The sequence below is a fragment of the Podarcis gaigeae genome, assembly GCF_964106915.1.
Source record: "Podarcis gaigeae genome assembly, chromosome: 4".
In the NCBI taxonomy this organism is placed as follows: domain Eukaryota; kingdom Metazoa; phylum Chordata; class Lepidosauria; order Squamata; family Lacertidae; genus Podarcis; species Podarcis gaigeae.
In genome coordinates this window covers 63,745,550-63,762,496 of record NC_139677.1, presented here as the reverse complement: position 1 = coordinate 63,762,496, position 16,947 = coordinate 63,745,550, and the positions used below count along the sequence as shown (strand labels likewise).

The 16,947-nt window shown below is 42.7% G+C and overlaps 1 protein-coding gene across 2 annotated transcripts in view; it reads left to right on the top strand.

Moving 5' to 3' along the window:
* Window positions 1–578: 578 nt before the first annotated feature.
* GBE1 (1,4-alpha-glucan branching enzyme 1) overlaps window positions 579–16,947 on the top strand; it is a 151,878-nt gene continuing 135,509 nt past the window's right edge. Inside the window, exon 1 of one of the 2 annotated variants that reach the window (XM_083736649.1) lies at window positions 579–2,325. In XM_083736649.1, coding sequence (XP_083592775.1) covers window positions 2,234–2,325 — 92 coding nt within the window. In that variant the 5' untranslated portion in view covers window positions 579–2,233. The remainder of the gene's footprint in view (window positions 2,326–16,947) is intronic. The other variant, XM_083736650.1, reaches the window with a different exon arrangement.

The window sequence follows — 16,947 nt, the reverse complement described above, 5'->3', positions numbered from 1 at the left end:
TATTTTAAATGTAATTGGCACATATTTTCTGCCTAAGCATTTCCAATACATGTCATCCAAGTTTACTTTAAAACCTGCAAGCACAGAGAATCTGCAATTATAGGCAGCTTGCTCCAGTGCTGAATGCTTAACAACTCCCTCCTAACATTTAAACTTCCTGTAATTTAAAATGTTTCTGCTGTGAAATAAGATATTTAACATTTTAATGTATTCATAACTGTACATATACTGGAAAAAACAAGTTAACACAGCAAAGTATTTTACCACAGAATTATATGTTACATAAAATGGAACTTTTATGAAAATTATTGACATTCAGAATGCAGAAGTTTTGCAACATTCATTGGTTAAGTAGATATTCTTTGCTTTTCTTCGTTTTCCCAGAGTTAAGATGTTTGAGCTTGCAAAACACTATTATTTGCTTGCGATGCCCAAGTTAGGACACACACAAGACTTTCTGGAATTGTATAACTTGATGTCAAAAATTTGGGTACAGAGAGAGAGAGAGAGAGAGAGAGAGAGAAAGGGACAGAAAGTTTATTGAACATTTCTTCATAATGTTTCTAGGTCTATGGAGGTCTATGGGGGGGAAGCACTTATTTTGCAGGATCTGCAATGGCTCTTTGATTTTTATTTTATTTTATTTAAAGCATTTTATGTCACTCTTTAACAACAAAAACAACAGCAGCTCCCAGAGTGAATACATAAAATCAATAAAACAACAAATGAGATGATTTCCTGCCCACAGGCTTACAGATTAACAGAGACTGCACTACATTAGATTTTCCCTTCATTCTTGGCCCTCTGACAGACAAGCTGATTTAGAAGGGTTTCCCAGATTAGAATGTCTGCAAACCATAGTTCTCACCCAGGCTTGGGCAACCTGTGGTTCTTCAGATGTGGGACTACATTTCCCATCATTGCTGATGGAACCAAAGGTAGCTAGAGCTCCCCAACATCTGGAGGGGCACAGGTTCCTCATTCAAAACATCGGTTCTCCTCCTTCCTAGCAATATGATGATTCTTGCCAAACTCTGTCAACTTCATTTGCCACAAGTATGTCTTGCTTGACATCAGCCTGAAGCATATCTTAGAAACTTCTGTCCTTCCACCAGTTGGGGAACATTACTTTGTCAATTTATAAAGAATGGCCTGTGCAAAGATTAAGTTGTAAAGTCAACCATTCAACTGTTTTACCAGTGTACCTGGAAGATTTGAACAAGGACGCCACACCTCCCTCTCAGAAGCATTAAGATCAGGCTGTCATCTTTTAGCTGCTCTATGCACTGTGAAAGGATAGGACAGTATGACCTTGGAAGGGGAAAAGAGATATGCCTTTATTGGGAAACAGCTGTTGAAAGTGACCAGGCACAGACAGTCCTTCCTGTTTCGTCACCTCAGGTTTCCTCTACTTTATGTGAGCTCTCATTGCAGCTGCTACTTCTCTGGCAGAGTTAGTGGGTGCTGAAGGCACCCAAGATGGCACTGGAGTTCTGCAGGCACCCTCCACCCCACCCCCAAAGTGGGAGGAGCAGCAAGAACCCACTGGCACCCCCTCTTCTCTGGCAGAGAAAGACCCCTATTTCCACCAGTGATCCATTCTTGCACTCAGCACACCAAATCTTAAACCAGGTGATGCCCAACTGTAGGCATGTTTATTATGAAAAATATTCCAACGAGTTCAATGAGATTTATGCCAAGTAAATGTGCCTAAGATTGCATTTTCTGCCTCTCTTCATTAGTCTGCTGCCTATCACCGGCATTGCTTATTCTCCTGGTCTGCTCCTGGGCGCTCACCTTTGCTCAGTACAAAGTACGTACTGGATAACGGAGGCAAAACACCAATTCCTGGCGGATGTGAAGGAGGCCAAGTGAGGGCAGCGGCTTCAGAACGCACCACTGAGCTTGCTCCTGTTTCCCGAGCATGCTCAGTCGCAAGGACACTGCAAACCCTGAAGCAGCCGCAGGTTTCGAGTCTCTTAGCAAGGCCGGAACTGTTTGTTCCCGGAGCCCTTCCCTTGCGCAGCTGGGTGACCCCCTTCCCCTCCTCCAGCCTGGGCGGCACCCGGCCTAGCCCTATCCCGAAAAGGGGGTGGGTTGGTGGGAGAGAGGTCGGCGCTTGCCCTTCCAGCCCACCCCTCTTACCCAAATGTATATAGGGAGCTGAGAGGGCGCCGCTTCTCCTGACATCCTCGTGCAACTGAGGTCGGATCCTCCCGCTGCTGCTGCAAAGATGGCTTTGCTAAGCCCCCGCCCGCCCGACTTGCAGCGCTTGCTGGAGAAGGACCCCTACCTGACTCCCTTTGAGCAGGACTTCGAGCGCAGGTAACCGAGACCAGCTGGTGCACCTGGACGCGCTGCTTCGGGGCTCCTCTCACACCCGCCCATCTCCCCTCCGGGCCCACCCCTCAAAAAACCCAAAACAGCTGCTCCAGACACTAAAAAGCTGCACCGTCACGCTTATTTGCACCTCAGTCCTGCTTGCTTCCTCCGGAGTAAGTCCCTATCTGCGGAGCGGCACCGTGCATGCCTTGCTAGAGTCCCGCTAGCTTCTCTTGCCCGCTGGGCTCACTTGGCTTCACTACCTTCTCCTCCTCTGCCTGCTGCCTTTGCAGCTGCCTGTGCGTTTTCACTCCGGAGTCCAGGAGGGACTTACTCCCGAGTAAAGGCAGGGCTGCCGCAGCTTTGGTGCCCAGCCGCAATGAGGAAGGAAAGCGAGCCTGGCTAGGACAGCTGAGCGGCTGTAGCCCCTCCACCACCCGCCCCGCGCTCCTCTCCGTTGCAACATGAGCCCCTGCCTTTCACGTGCGCTTCCCGGCGTCCGCGGTGCGTGTGCGTCGCGTGCTTCCTCGCTGGCGGGGAGCGCGCGAGCCTGATTGGCGAGCCTTCATCTCCACGGGAAGCGCCCGTGAAGCCACCCGGCTGCCCTCACTTGGGATTGGAAGTTGGCTCTTGCCCTTAGCTGATGGAGAGGGAGGGACTTTCCCCCTTAACGCTGCAAGAGCTTTTATTGTCTGCCGGCCGGGTAAAAGAGCCGTGAGCTTTTCACTATGTAAAAAAAGAATCAGCAACGAAAGGTGTGTGGAGAGTCCTCGGCTAAATAATCCGTGAGCAATGCCCAAGGCTGGGATCCTAAATACGTTTATAAAGGGACCAAGCCCCATTGAATACAGTGGGGCTTCTAAGTAAACATGCGCAGGACTGGGCTCTGAGAGGGAGAAATGAAAACTGTTGCTACTAACAATTTGCAGCCTGATATGTGTACTCAGATGCAAGCTCCATTGAGTTTGCACCCTTTGACTGGGCTCCTAAGATTAGTTCATCTTCCCACCCTTCTATAATACCCCCCCCCCCCAAGAAACCAATAATTTAGGGGACAAGGGTTCTGTAGAAAGTGTGATCAGAAACTTTTATGAACTTACTAAATTTTTAACTTTTTATTTTCGATTTCTGTAGCAGTTGTTTGAGGCAGCCTTTACAGTCAACAATGTTATACATAGGTATCTTAGACTGTGGGACTGTGAGTTGCTAAAACCCACCCAAGAGCAGTGGTCAGAATAGGATTTAAACATTGGTCTTCCACATTTGTGGCAAATTCTCTGTTCACTGAAGCATATTGCTTGCTGGAGCATGGAGTAGCAAAAGGGATCATAAACTGGGCAGTGGTCACTGCAGCCTGGTGTTGTGGATAGTGTTGGAAGTGTTGGATTTGGAAGAGACAGAGCTTGGTTAAAATCCCTGCTCAGCCTTGAAGCTTTACTGGGTTGCCCTGAGTGAGTCAGTCATTCTGTCTCTGCTTAACCTACTTCACAAAGCTGTTGTAAGGTAAAAGGTGTGTGTGTGTGTGTGTGTGTGCCTGCTGCTCTAAGAAGTGATTGATAAATCTATATGTAAATGCCAGCGGCTAATATTTTTGTCAGACTAGTGGGATAAAGTAATGGAGCCCACAGTGAGGTTATGCAGATTGAAAGGTTAGACAATAGTATGATTTATTCTGCATGAGTGGGGACATGGATAAGAACAGAATTGATTCCCAGTGTCAGAGAGCAGATTTAGACTTCACCTCAATAGTGTCCTTGAGGGCTCCTTTACTTTTCTCTGCATAAGTTGTGAAGGACAAGTGCTGCTATTTGAAATATTGGAGCGGGGATTTTTGGCTGCTGTCAGCTTTCCCACTGCACTGGGGGCTGTTATGGCAGCCAAATATCCCCCTTCTAATATTACAAACATCAGCAGTGAAATCCGCTGCTACCCCCCCCCCCAATTGCAATACAGTGGTGCCCCGCAAGACGAACGCCTCACAAGACGAAAAACCCGCTAGACGAAAGGGTTTTCCGTTTTGGAGGCGCTTCGCAAAACGAATTCCCCTATGGGGTTGCTTCGCAAGACGAAAAAAATCTTGCATCCCCCCGCGGGTTTTTTCCGCCCTTTTCTTAAGCCGCTTATCAGCTGTTCCGCTGATAAGCCGCTTAACAGCTGATCGCTGGAAGCCGCTTGACAGCTGTAGTGCTAATCCGCTAAGCTGTCAATGGGCTTGCTTCGCAAGACGAAAAAACCGCTATACGAAGAGCCTCACGGAACGGATTAATTTCGTCTTGCGAGGCACCACTGTACTTGTAGGGATTTCATAGTGGCTTCTAAGAGTATGCCTGGGTACAGTATGTTTGGTTTTTCCACATCATGGATTCCTCCAGTCCACTTGATTTGTTTCCAGAGAGATTATATGTGCCAAAGCAAGTGCTATCCCACCCTTTCCAGTGGAAAAAGTCTGATCTTTGAGGGAAGTGGCTTTGTTATGCTAGATCTTCCAGTCATCTATAATGGCACTTAACCTGGATTTGCTGGGATGTGACTGAGTTCCACTTGAAAATAGCAACAGTCTGAAACTGTCCATCTGTTTGTTGATGAAGTTTTTTTGTTTTGCTATTACAGAATAATTGTCTCTTCACCAAGAAGAGTTAAAATGAGGGGGGAAGAAGACTATACTTTTAAAGAAGAGCATCTTCCAGAGGAGTAGTTGGTTGCACCTAAAATAACAAAGTCTTGTAGTACAGTGGTACCTCGGGTTACATAAGCTTCAGGTTACATACGCTTCAGGTTACAGATTCCACTAACCCAGAAATAGTACCTCGGGTTAAGAACTTGCTTTAGGATGAGAACAGAAATCGTGCTCCAGTGGCGCGGCAGCAGCAGGAGGCCCCATTAGCTAAAGTGGTTCTTCAGGTTAAGAACAGTTTCAGGTTAAGAATGGACCTCCGGAACCCGAGGTACCACTGTATCTAAATTGGCCTAGTTTGCATGTCATGGACTCAAGGTAACCTATGACTATGCAAATGTATGGGCTCCTGGACCAGAGCTAACACCCACTTTGCTGTTGCTTGGCCCTTTTATTACAAGTTTGGCTTAGTGTGGTATCTGAGTGCAGGACCATGATTAGATTAGGATCTCTCCGCCTTGACCACAACCTAGCAACAGAACAAAGCCTTGACTTAGCTGCTGTGTTGTGTCACAGGCCTGAGATGAAATGGCAGGGCAGTGCAGCAGCTATGCCAGGGTCTGGAGGAGAAAATCCTGTTTAAACTCATCAGGAGCCAGCCTGTTCACATCATCCAGGGAAGCCATAGTTTGGCTTTATTTTGATGAACGAACCAGGCTGAAGACCAACAAGTTCATGATGGTATAAGCTTTTGTGGATTAGAGTCCACTTCATCAGATACAATTTCCAGGGGAAGTAGCTGCATTGCTCTCCTGCAGTGAAAACAACAATCAGCCTCGTGGCACTGCCAAGAGTAACAAATTTACTACAGTCCGCTTCATCAGATGCATGAAGTGTTATCCTGAGTATCGTAACTACTTTCCAGCTGTTATCTTATATGATAACAGCACCTGAGAGTACTTGCTCTCCTGCCTTGGTGTGGTATATTTTTCAGGCACAATTGGTTATAATTTTCTACTATTAACTGCCATAGGAGCCTTTTACAAGCAGATTACAAAACTTTCTTTTACTGCTTTGCTAGGAAAAAAGGTGATGACATGTTTTCAAAGCAGCATTAAAAAGCACTATTGGCTGAAAGTGTCCTGTTATGTTTAGTTTTAAGATTTTTATATGTGGCATCATTCACCAATTAGAATGGAACATCCCAAATCCAATAATTAACTGAGCATGAACCCTCCTCCGGGTTTGTATAGTAACAAGCAAACTTGGCATTTAATGTCAGTAATTAAAAGAACATGGATGTTTACATTGCATAGGTTTAAAACCATTGGTTTTCAGTGCACCAATCAATGGCTGAACTTGGTATGACAAAGCAAGACTATAAAAGTAAAACAACTTAACATGAAGTTGACACAGACCCAAATACAATTATATACAACAGAGAATTATAGATTGGAAGGGACCACAAGGACCATCTAGTTCACCCCCCCTACAATGCAGGAATCTATCGTCCAACATGGGGCTTCAACTCATGATCCTGAGATCGAGTCTCATGCTCTACCAATCCTGCTATCCCACATAGATATAAACTGAGCACTCTGAGTCTTGCTGGCAAATCACAGCATTCCCCTTTTAAAAATGGCCCTATTTTAACAGACACTAAAATCAATAAAATTTGTGCAGATTTGAATAAATGAACACACACACACACACACACACACACACATAATTACAAATATTCCTGGCAGCACAGAGCATTCTCCTTTATTTATTTTTTACCTTGTTATCAATTACTGCAGATGGTAAATGTGTGAACCTTATTTATTTATATATACATAAAGAAACATATGCAATGCAAGAGGTTCAGTCTTTGACATTTTTGTGCACAGCTATCTGGTTGTTTTGTTATGTTAGACATTTTGTTGGGTAGTATTTGTTACAAAATTTGAGATTCAAAGACATTTAGAATAACCAGGAGATTTCAAACTCCTATCCAGAGAAGCGACTTTCACTTCTATCCATGTATTTCATCAGCCCCTTCCCCCAAACAATTGCAAATCGATTTAGAATTACCTCTTTCCTTGCTTAAGTCAATTATTCTTAATAAAGATACCTGCTTATTTAAAATATGTCTGTGCTCACGTAACTCTGGTCTCATGTCTTCTTTAAACTGATGTGAATGTGTGCCCTTCCATGGCTGTTGAATATAGTTTAATTACCGTATATACACGAGTATAAGCCAACTTTTCAGCACATTTTTTATGCTGAAAAAGCCCCCCCCCCCCCGCCCCAAGCTTATACTCGAGTGAGGCGGGCGGCCTCACTGAATAAAAAAGGAGAGAAAACTCTTTGAATTAGCACCTGGGAAGCAGACTGAGCAGGCCCACCTCTCACAGTCTCCTCCACTATGGTGAGATGCATTTCTATTTGAATGATGCTAATTGTTTCTAATTTTGCATGTATACATATATTAGCTTATGCAGGTCTTATGCAGATCCCGGTTCCATCCTTGGTGATTTTTTTTTGGCACTGTGTATGTAACTGTTATTAAGTGGTATGTTGTTTTAAATATATGAACATCCTTAAACAGGTATGTCTTTATTGTGTGACTGGCAGTGATACTGCATTAATCTCTTCAGTTAAAGAAAATATATAAGCAACAGTCTAATTCCCTTGGCTTCCCCATGTGGCTGGAGCAACCCAGTCAGATGGGCAGCGTAAAAATAATAATAAAACTATTATTATTATTATTATTATTATTATTATTATTATTATTATTATTATTATTATTATTAACAGAATAAACACTCCTTCCCACCAGCAACACAAACAGCCTACATTTACCTTTCCCAGCACTGTAACAAGCCTTTCATTCAAAACGATCCCCAAATCTGATGCCTTTCATCTCTCCCTCAAGTCCCTCCTGTTTGACATGGTCTCTATGGCTGTAGTAGCAATTGGTTGACAATCTCCGTCTCTGGTTTAAACTGGTGAATGTGAGTAGAAATGAGGCCTTACTGCTTGTGCCGAGGGCTTTGGGCAGTGTTTTGGTGTGCACAAATGTAATGCCTGTCCTCTTTAAAGCTGCATTAATGCAAACTGTTCAGTTAACAAATGCCTGAATGAGCTATCACATTCTCTCCTGTTGGGTAAATGACTTTTGTCATTAGCTTAACTGTTTCATTGATCTCAATACGTGGAAGTAGGTGCAATTAAAATCATGTGCATTTTTGAGCTGAAGAGCGCTTATTTCCGTGTCAGAAATTAGAGCTGCTAGAGCACTATGGAGCAATCTTCCTTGTTGCACACACTTGTCTGCCCAAAGGAGGACAGAATCTGCCTTCCTGCCACCTTACCGTTTCTGGTGTTTGAAATAGCTGCAGTAATGGATGGAAATAAGAATTGGCTCTTATCTGGATCTGATTTGCTGTTGTATTACGGGTAGCTTCCCAAAATATATGCCTGCTCTCCTAACCATCCCTGGGGAAGAGGTCAAGGCAGGGCTTGTACAGGTTTTTCTGCACTCCATTTTTTTTACAAGGGCATTTGTTTACTCTTTAAATTTATTTATATGTTGCCTTTTTGAGCATAGCCAACCCTTAAGCAGCTCACAATATTTTAAAAGCACAAGAAATGCAATGATTTAAAATAATCAGAATCAACAACGGCAGCTGCATTAACGGCTATTAAAAAGACCAGTTAAGAGTTAAAGACACTTAATAAAAACAAATGGACAGAGCTATATTTTGCAACATATCTCTGTAGAAAAAGCCTTCAACAAAAAACACAGTTAGGAAAAGGATTTTTAAAGCCAGTTTAAAAATCCATAGTGTATACAGTGGTACCTCGGGTTACATACGCTGCAGGTTACACACTCCGCTAACCCAGAAATAGTGCTTCAGGTTAAGAATGTTGCTTCAGGATGAGAACAGAAATCGTGCTCTGACGGCGCAGCAGCAGCGGGAGGCCCCATTAGCTAAATTGGTGCTTCAGGTTAAGAACAGTTTCTAGTTGAGTATGGACCTCCGGAACAAATTAAGTACTTAACCCGAGGTACCACTGTATATGCCATGTGCACATCCGATGGGAGTTTCAAATTTTAGGAACCACAACAAAATTGTGTCTCGCCCACAAATTGGATTGAGTACACAACAGGGGACTTTGAGACAGATCTGTGACTTAGCAGATTATGATGAGTTCAGGTGGTCCTTCAAATAACTTATTCATAAGTCATTTAGGACTTTACAATTAAAAATCAACACTTTGAAAGGCAGTGATAACTACTGATACTGATAGAGAATCAGTCTTGTGCCCCATTGCTCTGTTCCCCCACCTTCCTGTGACCTAGCAGTAGCATTTTGCAGCTGTTGGGAATTTGTATACTGCCTTCAAAGGCAGCCCCATATAGAGCATACTCTTTGGTCTTTTCAGTAATATCAAACTTACTCCATACTGTTTCTCTGCCCCCTCCCATATTATGATTTGTCTTGCAATCCAAAAACTGGAAGGAGATCCTCACCTATTATGAGAACATTTCCTGCCATTGATAAAGGAAACCAATCATCCTGGACAGTTATTAGCCAAGGAATGGTCTCCTTGCATTTATAACAATACTTTCTAGGATGCCTAGGCATAATTTGAGTGTATCAAGTTATTCTGTTAGGCTATGCGGCAGCTGGACTGGTGACTGGGAGCGGCTGCCAAGAGCATATAACTATCAGAAGCAAAATCCCAACAATAACACCAGTCTTGAAAGAACAGCACTGGCTCCCAGTACGTTTCCGAGCACAATTCAAAGTGTTGGTGCTGACCTTTAAAGCCCTAAAAGGCCTCGGTCCAGTATACCGGAAGGAGCGTCTCCATCCACATCGTTGTGCCCGGACACTGAGGTCCAGTGCCGACGGCCTTCTGGCAATTCCCCCGCTGCGAGAAGCCAAGTTACAGGGAACGAGGCAGAGGGCCTTCTCAGTAGTAGCACCTGCCCTGTGGAATGCCCTCCCACCAGATCTCAAAGAAAGAACCAACTACCAGACTTTTAGAAGACATCTGAAGGCAGCCCTGTTTAAGGAAGCTTTTAATGTTTAATAGGTTATTGTATTTTAATATTCTGTTGGAAGCCGCCCAGAGTGGCTGGGGAAACCCAGCCAGATGGGCGGGGTATAAATAATAAGTTGTTATTATTATTACCGTATTTTTTGCTCTATAAGACTCACTTTTTCCCTCCTAAAAAGCAAGGGGAAATGTGTGTGTGTCTTATGGAGCGAATGCAGGCTGCACAGCTATCCCAAAAGCCAGAACAGCAAGAGGGATTGCTGCTTTCACTGCGCAGCGATCCCTCTTGCTGTTCTGGCTTCTGAGATTCAGAATATTTTTTTTTCTTGTTTTCCTCCTCCAAAAACTAGGTGCGTCTTGTGGTCTGGTGCGTCTTGTAGAGCGAAAAATACGGGTATTATAGAATCATAGAGTTGGAAAGCACCCCAGGGGTCATAGAGTCCAACCCCCTGTAATGCAGGCATCTTAGCTAAAGCATCCATGACAGTTGGCCACCCAACTTCTGCTTAAAAACATGCAATGAAGGAAAGCCCACAACCTCAAGGGAGCTCATTCCACTGTCAAACAGCTTTTACTGTCAGAAAGTTCTTCCTGATATTTAGTCAATCTCCTTTCTTGTAACTTGAAGCCATTGGTTCAAGTTCTACCCTCCAGAGCTTGGAGCTAAGAAAAAATTAATTAGTGCTAAGAACAAATAACGCTAAGCATGTTTACTACATAAATGCAACTGATACTTCATCTGAGAATGAAGTTGGTTAGATAACTAAATAAATAACTTGTTGTACGTTACTAATTACAAATATTTTACTTTAGCTATGTTTAAGTACAGTCTAACATCTACATGTTCAGAATCTTCCTTTAAGGCTAAACATGGTTAGATTCTTCAAGTTTATATTGACTTCCTTTAAATTTTAGTGAGTAATTAATTTAACTTTTTGCATTGAATTTTCCTTGGTGTTTCTAACCTTTTCTCTAACAAGTAGAGATTTAGTATCAATAATGTAACTCATGGCTATAAATCTCTTAGTATTTTACCAGACGTTGATGTTAATAGAGGTTGCAGATTCAGCTAGTTAAAAATAGAATTTAGCCCCATTAGTGGAATTCTTTTATTTTTATACGCAATCCATTTCTCCATAAATGTGCAGACTCCCTTTAAAATGTAGATTTTATTGGGATCTGTATGCATCACAAATCTGGGAGGAAGAAAAAAGATGCTAAATAACTTCTTTCTAACTATGATGCTGTTTTGCCCATATTAAAAGGGCTAAATTTTCTGCTTGTGACCTGGCACTTATTTCAGTCTCCTGTATGCAGTTGGCAAAAGGCATATTTGACCTAAGCCTGTGTGTTGCAGTGGATTGTATGCTACGTTTGAATGTGTGCAACCCAGTTTCATATTCTAGCTTAGCCATAAAGCTTGTTAAGTCTTTGTAGGGAATGACTCTCAACCTAACTTATCTCAAAGATTCTTGTGATGGTGACATATTGGTCTGAGCTGCTTGTAGAATGGGTATCAGGCTTCGGGGAATCCGCTTCTTCCCCTGTGGCTGTAAATGAGCAGATCAAACGAACATGAATTCTTACCAGTTACAGTTACAGATAGGTAGCCGTGTTGGTCTGCCATAGTCAAAATAAAAAAAATTATTTCCAGTAAGGTGCTACTGGAAGGAATTTTTTTTTATTCTTACCAGTTAGTTTCTTTAATAAACACAGTGAAGAACAAAAGAAAACGTCTACCCAGAATGGCGGTGCTCCCAATTAAGGGTTACTCCCCCTTCCATCCCTATTAATTTCCATCACTCCTACGTCTTGTAATCTGAGTTTGTAACCTCCACTCTTTCTGTTCTGAAACTTTCTGAGCTCTCCATGACTTTGGAGAAGGGTGTGTGTGTGGATACTCTCCAGAGACTGTGAATCACTCTTCTAGTGTTTCTCCTGCTAGCTGTTCCCCATCCAGTATTTCCCAGCTTTTGCCTTCTGAATGATGCCCCTTTGCAAACCACTGTTTCAAATCTATACTGTCCTTCTGCTCCTGGGAAGATTCAGGATTAGGATCAGGATCAGGAGGAGGAGGTGGCTCCCACCATTCTTCCTCAGTGCAGCCCTCCTCAGCATGGTCCCTGACAATGGGGTACAAATAAAATAATAAAGGTGGCTTTTCTTTTGATACATTCACATTCCTTATGAATTATTGGTTGGTGGCCTGCATAGTCGAGCTTCATATAAATCACTGGGTGAATCTGTTTGTGAGGTGCAGACTGAATAAGAATAGCAAGGCACTGTTCTAATTTAACAGAGTAACAAACAAATGTTATATACATTTAATATTTTGTCTTCTTATTTCTCCCTTATGCCCAGGGAGGGTTTTTTATGAATCGCCAGGTTGATCAGAAGTACACTGGCTTAGCAGTAGAGTTACATGCCATCACAGTGTGTCATGTATGTGCTGTGTGTCTGCCTGCTTCTTGGGTTCTTAATAGGATTTACTCTATACACAGCACTACCATCTAAACCAGTGGTAGGGAATCTGACCTTCCAGATCAGGCATCCCCAAACTCGGCCCTCCAGCTGTTCCGGGACTACAACTCCCATCATCCCTAGCTAACAGGACCAGTGGTCAGGGATGATGGGAATTGTAGTCCCAAAACAGCTGGAGGGCCGAGTTTGGGGATGCCTGTTCCAGATGTTTTGGACTCCGGTTCTGACCATGTCTACTCAGAAGTCAGTTCCACTGAATTCCCAGCAATGTGGTGTGAGGATTCCTGTCTTAATTCACATTCTTCTGTGAAATATGAACTCTCACTAGCAACTCTTTTGCAAATAGCAAAGTGTTATGTGAGCTAAAGCCACATATAATTTGGGATGTACTTTTTGTCTTCTGGTACTAAGACTGTAAATGATGCGGTTGGACCCATTAATGCCTGCAATATTATAGCATTTTATGATGTTCCAAACAAGTGCAGTAAATGCTGCCTGTTAGGCTTTTCTGTGCTAACAGCTCCTCTCCCTTTATAATATACTGCCATTTCCTGCAGGTGCCAAAATAATCTGTTAACTATGTACATAGCAACTTAGTTTTTTCAGCGGCCTGCTTTATATGGGATAAAACTCCATGTGGTGTTAGATTAAATCTTTTCCTCTGTAATTGCATTATTGGCAAATATGTGTTCACCTCGGTCCCAGATTTCTTCCAGATAAGCATCAAATAGTAGTGGCTGACTTAGAGACACAGGGGTAGAGGTGGGAAGAAAGAATGGAAAACTGGGGTGCAAAGTGAGGCTATTGGAGTTGCAGATTAGGAACTGGTTTCCTCCTGACTTAACTCATGGAAGTTCAAAGGGTGGGTAGAATTTGGCTGTATGATCTTCCTTATTCTCCTGTATTGATGGCTGAGTGTGTGTGTATTAGGATGTTGTGCAAGTTCTCAGTTGCCTCTACCAGCAGAGAAAAGCATTGCTAGTGTGTGTGGCTATGGGGGGGGGGGTTGCAGTAGAGGCCCCAGTTTTGGTCCGGTGGCTGAAAAGTTAATGCTGGCATCTCTCTAGATGTTAGCCACTAAATTCAGGGTGTTGTGGGACAATTCTTGGGACCTCCCAGTGCACCAGCCTGGAGCTTGTGCAGCAAAAGGACATCTGTAAAGCCACAGCTTTGATTAATTAAATAATAATAATGCCTTAATTTGAAATGTTCTGGCTGGTGAGTTTGGAAGTTCAAGCAAGTTCACCAACCTTACTATTAAGGTTGAGAGTTGTAATCCCACAACATCTGAAGGACCACATGTTCCCAATCCCTGTTTTTAAAAGCTTTTTTTTTTGTCTTTTCTGATAATTACATTCTATTATGTTGCTGTTTTGTTTTGTTTCTTTAAGGCCGTCTGTTGTTCTTTTAAAATGGGGTTCTAATTTCTGAGAACTGCCTTCGGTTCTTGAGGCCTGAAGGCGGGATAAAATACATGTGCCTGCACACTTGATTTTAAGAAAAAAGCCCTTCAAAGAGAATTGCCTTCCTTCTCTAGGGTCTTAACTGAAGGACCGGTAACTCACATAGTTCAAAGAGATAACAAGGGCTTGAGAGAGCTGTTTTGGGAGAGCAAGAGACAGACTCTGAAGGTGGAACGATAACAAATATTAGCAGAAAACAAAAAGATTTGGGGCTAAAGAATGCTGTTGCAGTTTAACTGTGGAAACTGGAACATGTGACCCAAGGTCATATTCCTGTACGGTGGTACCTCGGGTTACATACGCTTCAGGTTACATACGCTTCAGGTTACAGACTCCGCTAACCCAGATATAGTGCTTCAGGTTAAACTTTGCTTCAGGATGAGAACAGAAATCATGCTCCGGCGGCGCGGCAGCAGCAGGAGGCCCCATTAGCTAAAGTGGTGCTTCAGGTTAAGAACAGTTTCAGGTCAAGTACGGACCTCCGGAACGAATGAAGTACTTAACCTGAGGTATCACTGTATAATTAATTTTATTCAGAGAGATTTATTATTGATTAAATATGCATTTTCAATGCAATCATATGCAAAGACATGTCTACTGAGAAGTAAGTCCCATTGAGTTAAATGGGATTTGTAAACCTTGTATTTGGGGAAGGTCTATCTAGAACAGATGCTTTGTACCCAAAAGGTTCCAGGTCAATTATTGGCATCTCTATGTAGAGCTGGGAAAGTCCCCTGAATCCTTGGAGAGTTGTTGCCAGTCAGTGTAGGCAGTGCTGAAGGAAATGGACCAATGCTCTGATTCAGGGCATGACAACTTCCTCTGTTTTCAGGTACTGTGGGACCTCGTGTTATGTACCGCCCTCCTTACGAATGCTTTGGGTTATGAGCTCCGCAAACCCGGAAGTAGATGCTCCCGGTTGCAAATGTTGCCCGGGATGCGAGTGGAAGTCGTGTGCCGGTGGCGCAGCAGCAGCGGGAGACGCAATTAGCGAAAGCGTGCCTCAGGTTAAGAACGGTTTCAGTTTACAAATGGACCTCCAGAACGAATTAAGTTCATAACCGGAGGTACCACTGTAAATATAGGATTGAAAACTCAGAGATATAATGGAAAGCAAAAAGTTGTGTTTTCTATATCTTACCTTAAGAGGAGCAAGAAGTTAGGAAACTGCCATTATGCAGTATACTGTTTGCAAAGAATATAAAGCAATAAAACACCCAGTGCTAAGCACAAAATAGAAAACTATGTATATATAATGTGTGGGCATACAGGATTTGTGTGTTTGAGGTTTTAAACTACCTGGTATGTGAGTTATGTGGCAATAGACTGTTACACATGATATGACTGCTGTGTCAGAGTCTTCAGAAAGCTCTTCCAGGATTGAGCAAATAGTCTGCCTAGAGCAGCACTACTAGCCTTAATTGTTTCTAAGTCCATGTGGGGAAATTTGCAGTCGTGCTCTGCATGCTGGGGTTTCTCACTCTGCTGCATGAAAATGAGCCATTCTAAAGATCACTCACATTTTCTTGGTCTCCTCTGGGAAGTGGCTAAAATCCTGGATGAATTACAAATCTACACACTTTGCCAAGGCATCATAAATGACCACATAGAACTTAAATCAGTGAAATTAAGAACAGGAGGGATTCCACATCTGAAATCCAATCCAGGTGGTTATTATTATTATTTTATTATTATATTCCTGTATTGAAGATGCTAGGAACAATCTGCATGAAGGAAAAGCATAGGCTCAGGAAGCAACTTTTATGTGTGCATTTTGATTGTATATTGGATTTTGGTCTTAGTTGGTGCATTTTCTGCTATATTCCCGCCTTCTTATAAAACGTTCTAAGTACTGAGCACTCTAGGCTGCTTCCCTGATCAAAAAGGCACATGTTAGCTAGTACATGCTAAAGCCTTGATTAGATCATGCTAGCTTTGAACCTCTATAGTTGTACCTCTGGTTAATAACTTAATTCGTTGCGGAGGTCCGTTCTTAACCTGAGTTACCACTTTAGCTAATGGGGCCTCCCGCTGCTGCCGCGCCGATAGTGCGTGATTTCTGTTCTTATCCAGACGTAAAATTCTTAACCTGAGGTACTATTTCTGGGTTAGCAGAGTCTGTAACCTGAAGTGTCTGTAACCTGAGGTACCACTGTATTAAGTCCCTGAGCATTCAGCCTATGGCTGGAAGAAGACTAGCATGTTAGAAAGATATTATAGTCCAAAATGTTTTTTTCTGCTATCATAGATGTGAACTAGAAACTAAAGCTTTGTTATTCTTCTCCAGTGTGCTTGGAAGCAAACTAAAATTGTCCAAGTCTGCAGTGGGGTCATTTTAAAAAGAGGATATTTTCATACAGTAAGTGCTTAGAAGGAAATTATGTAGCCCAAACCACCAGCTATTGTTACAGCAACCTTTTGCCCCGTTCTTGTTGGCAGGGGTTTGTGCATCAAGAAAAGATGGATTCTGTTACCAATATAAAACCGTGCAAATTTTAAAATGTATAGAAAGCCTGATCTAGAGCTTTCGTCTCTTATGGTTTGAAGAGAAACAGGGTCTGAAATCAACAGATGTTGTTCTCTTTAAAAGACTGCGTCTAAAGCTTTTGCTGTGTCTACAGTTGATGAAATTTATAAAATCCAGCAAGTTTGGCATCTTGATGAAAAAGCCGATCATATGTATAGCGAATGCCTTTAAGCATCTTAGATTCCTAATGGAGCCTTTATCTGTAAGGCAGGGGTGAGCAGATCTCAGTTTGGTGAGATCTACATTTTGTTTTTACTAGAACTCTTGCTGATCTACGGTATATTAATCAGATCCACCAGAAGACCCAGGGTGGATCTACACAGGAAAAAAATTATAAATAAGTCAGAAATTAAACAGTTATAACAAAAGAAAAAAAATGCTATGGAACATCGCATAGAAAAGTTTTTTGCTCCACATGTTGCTGGTGTTGCATGTTTATAACACCTTCGAAACACTGTTTTTTGACTAATGTAGCTGAGCCACCAGTG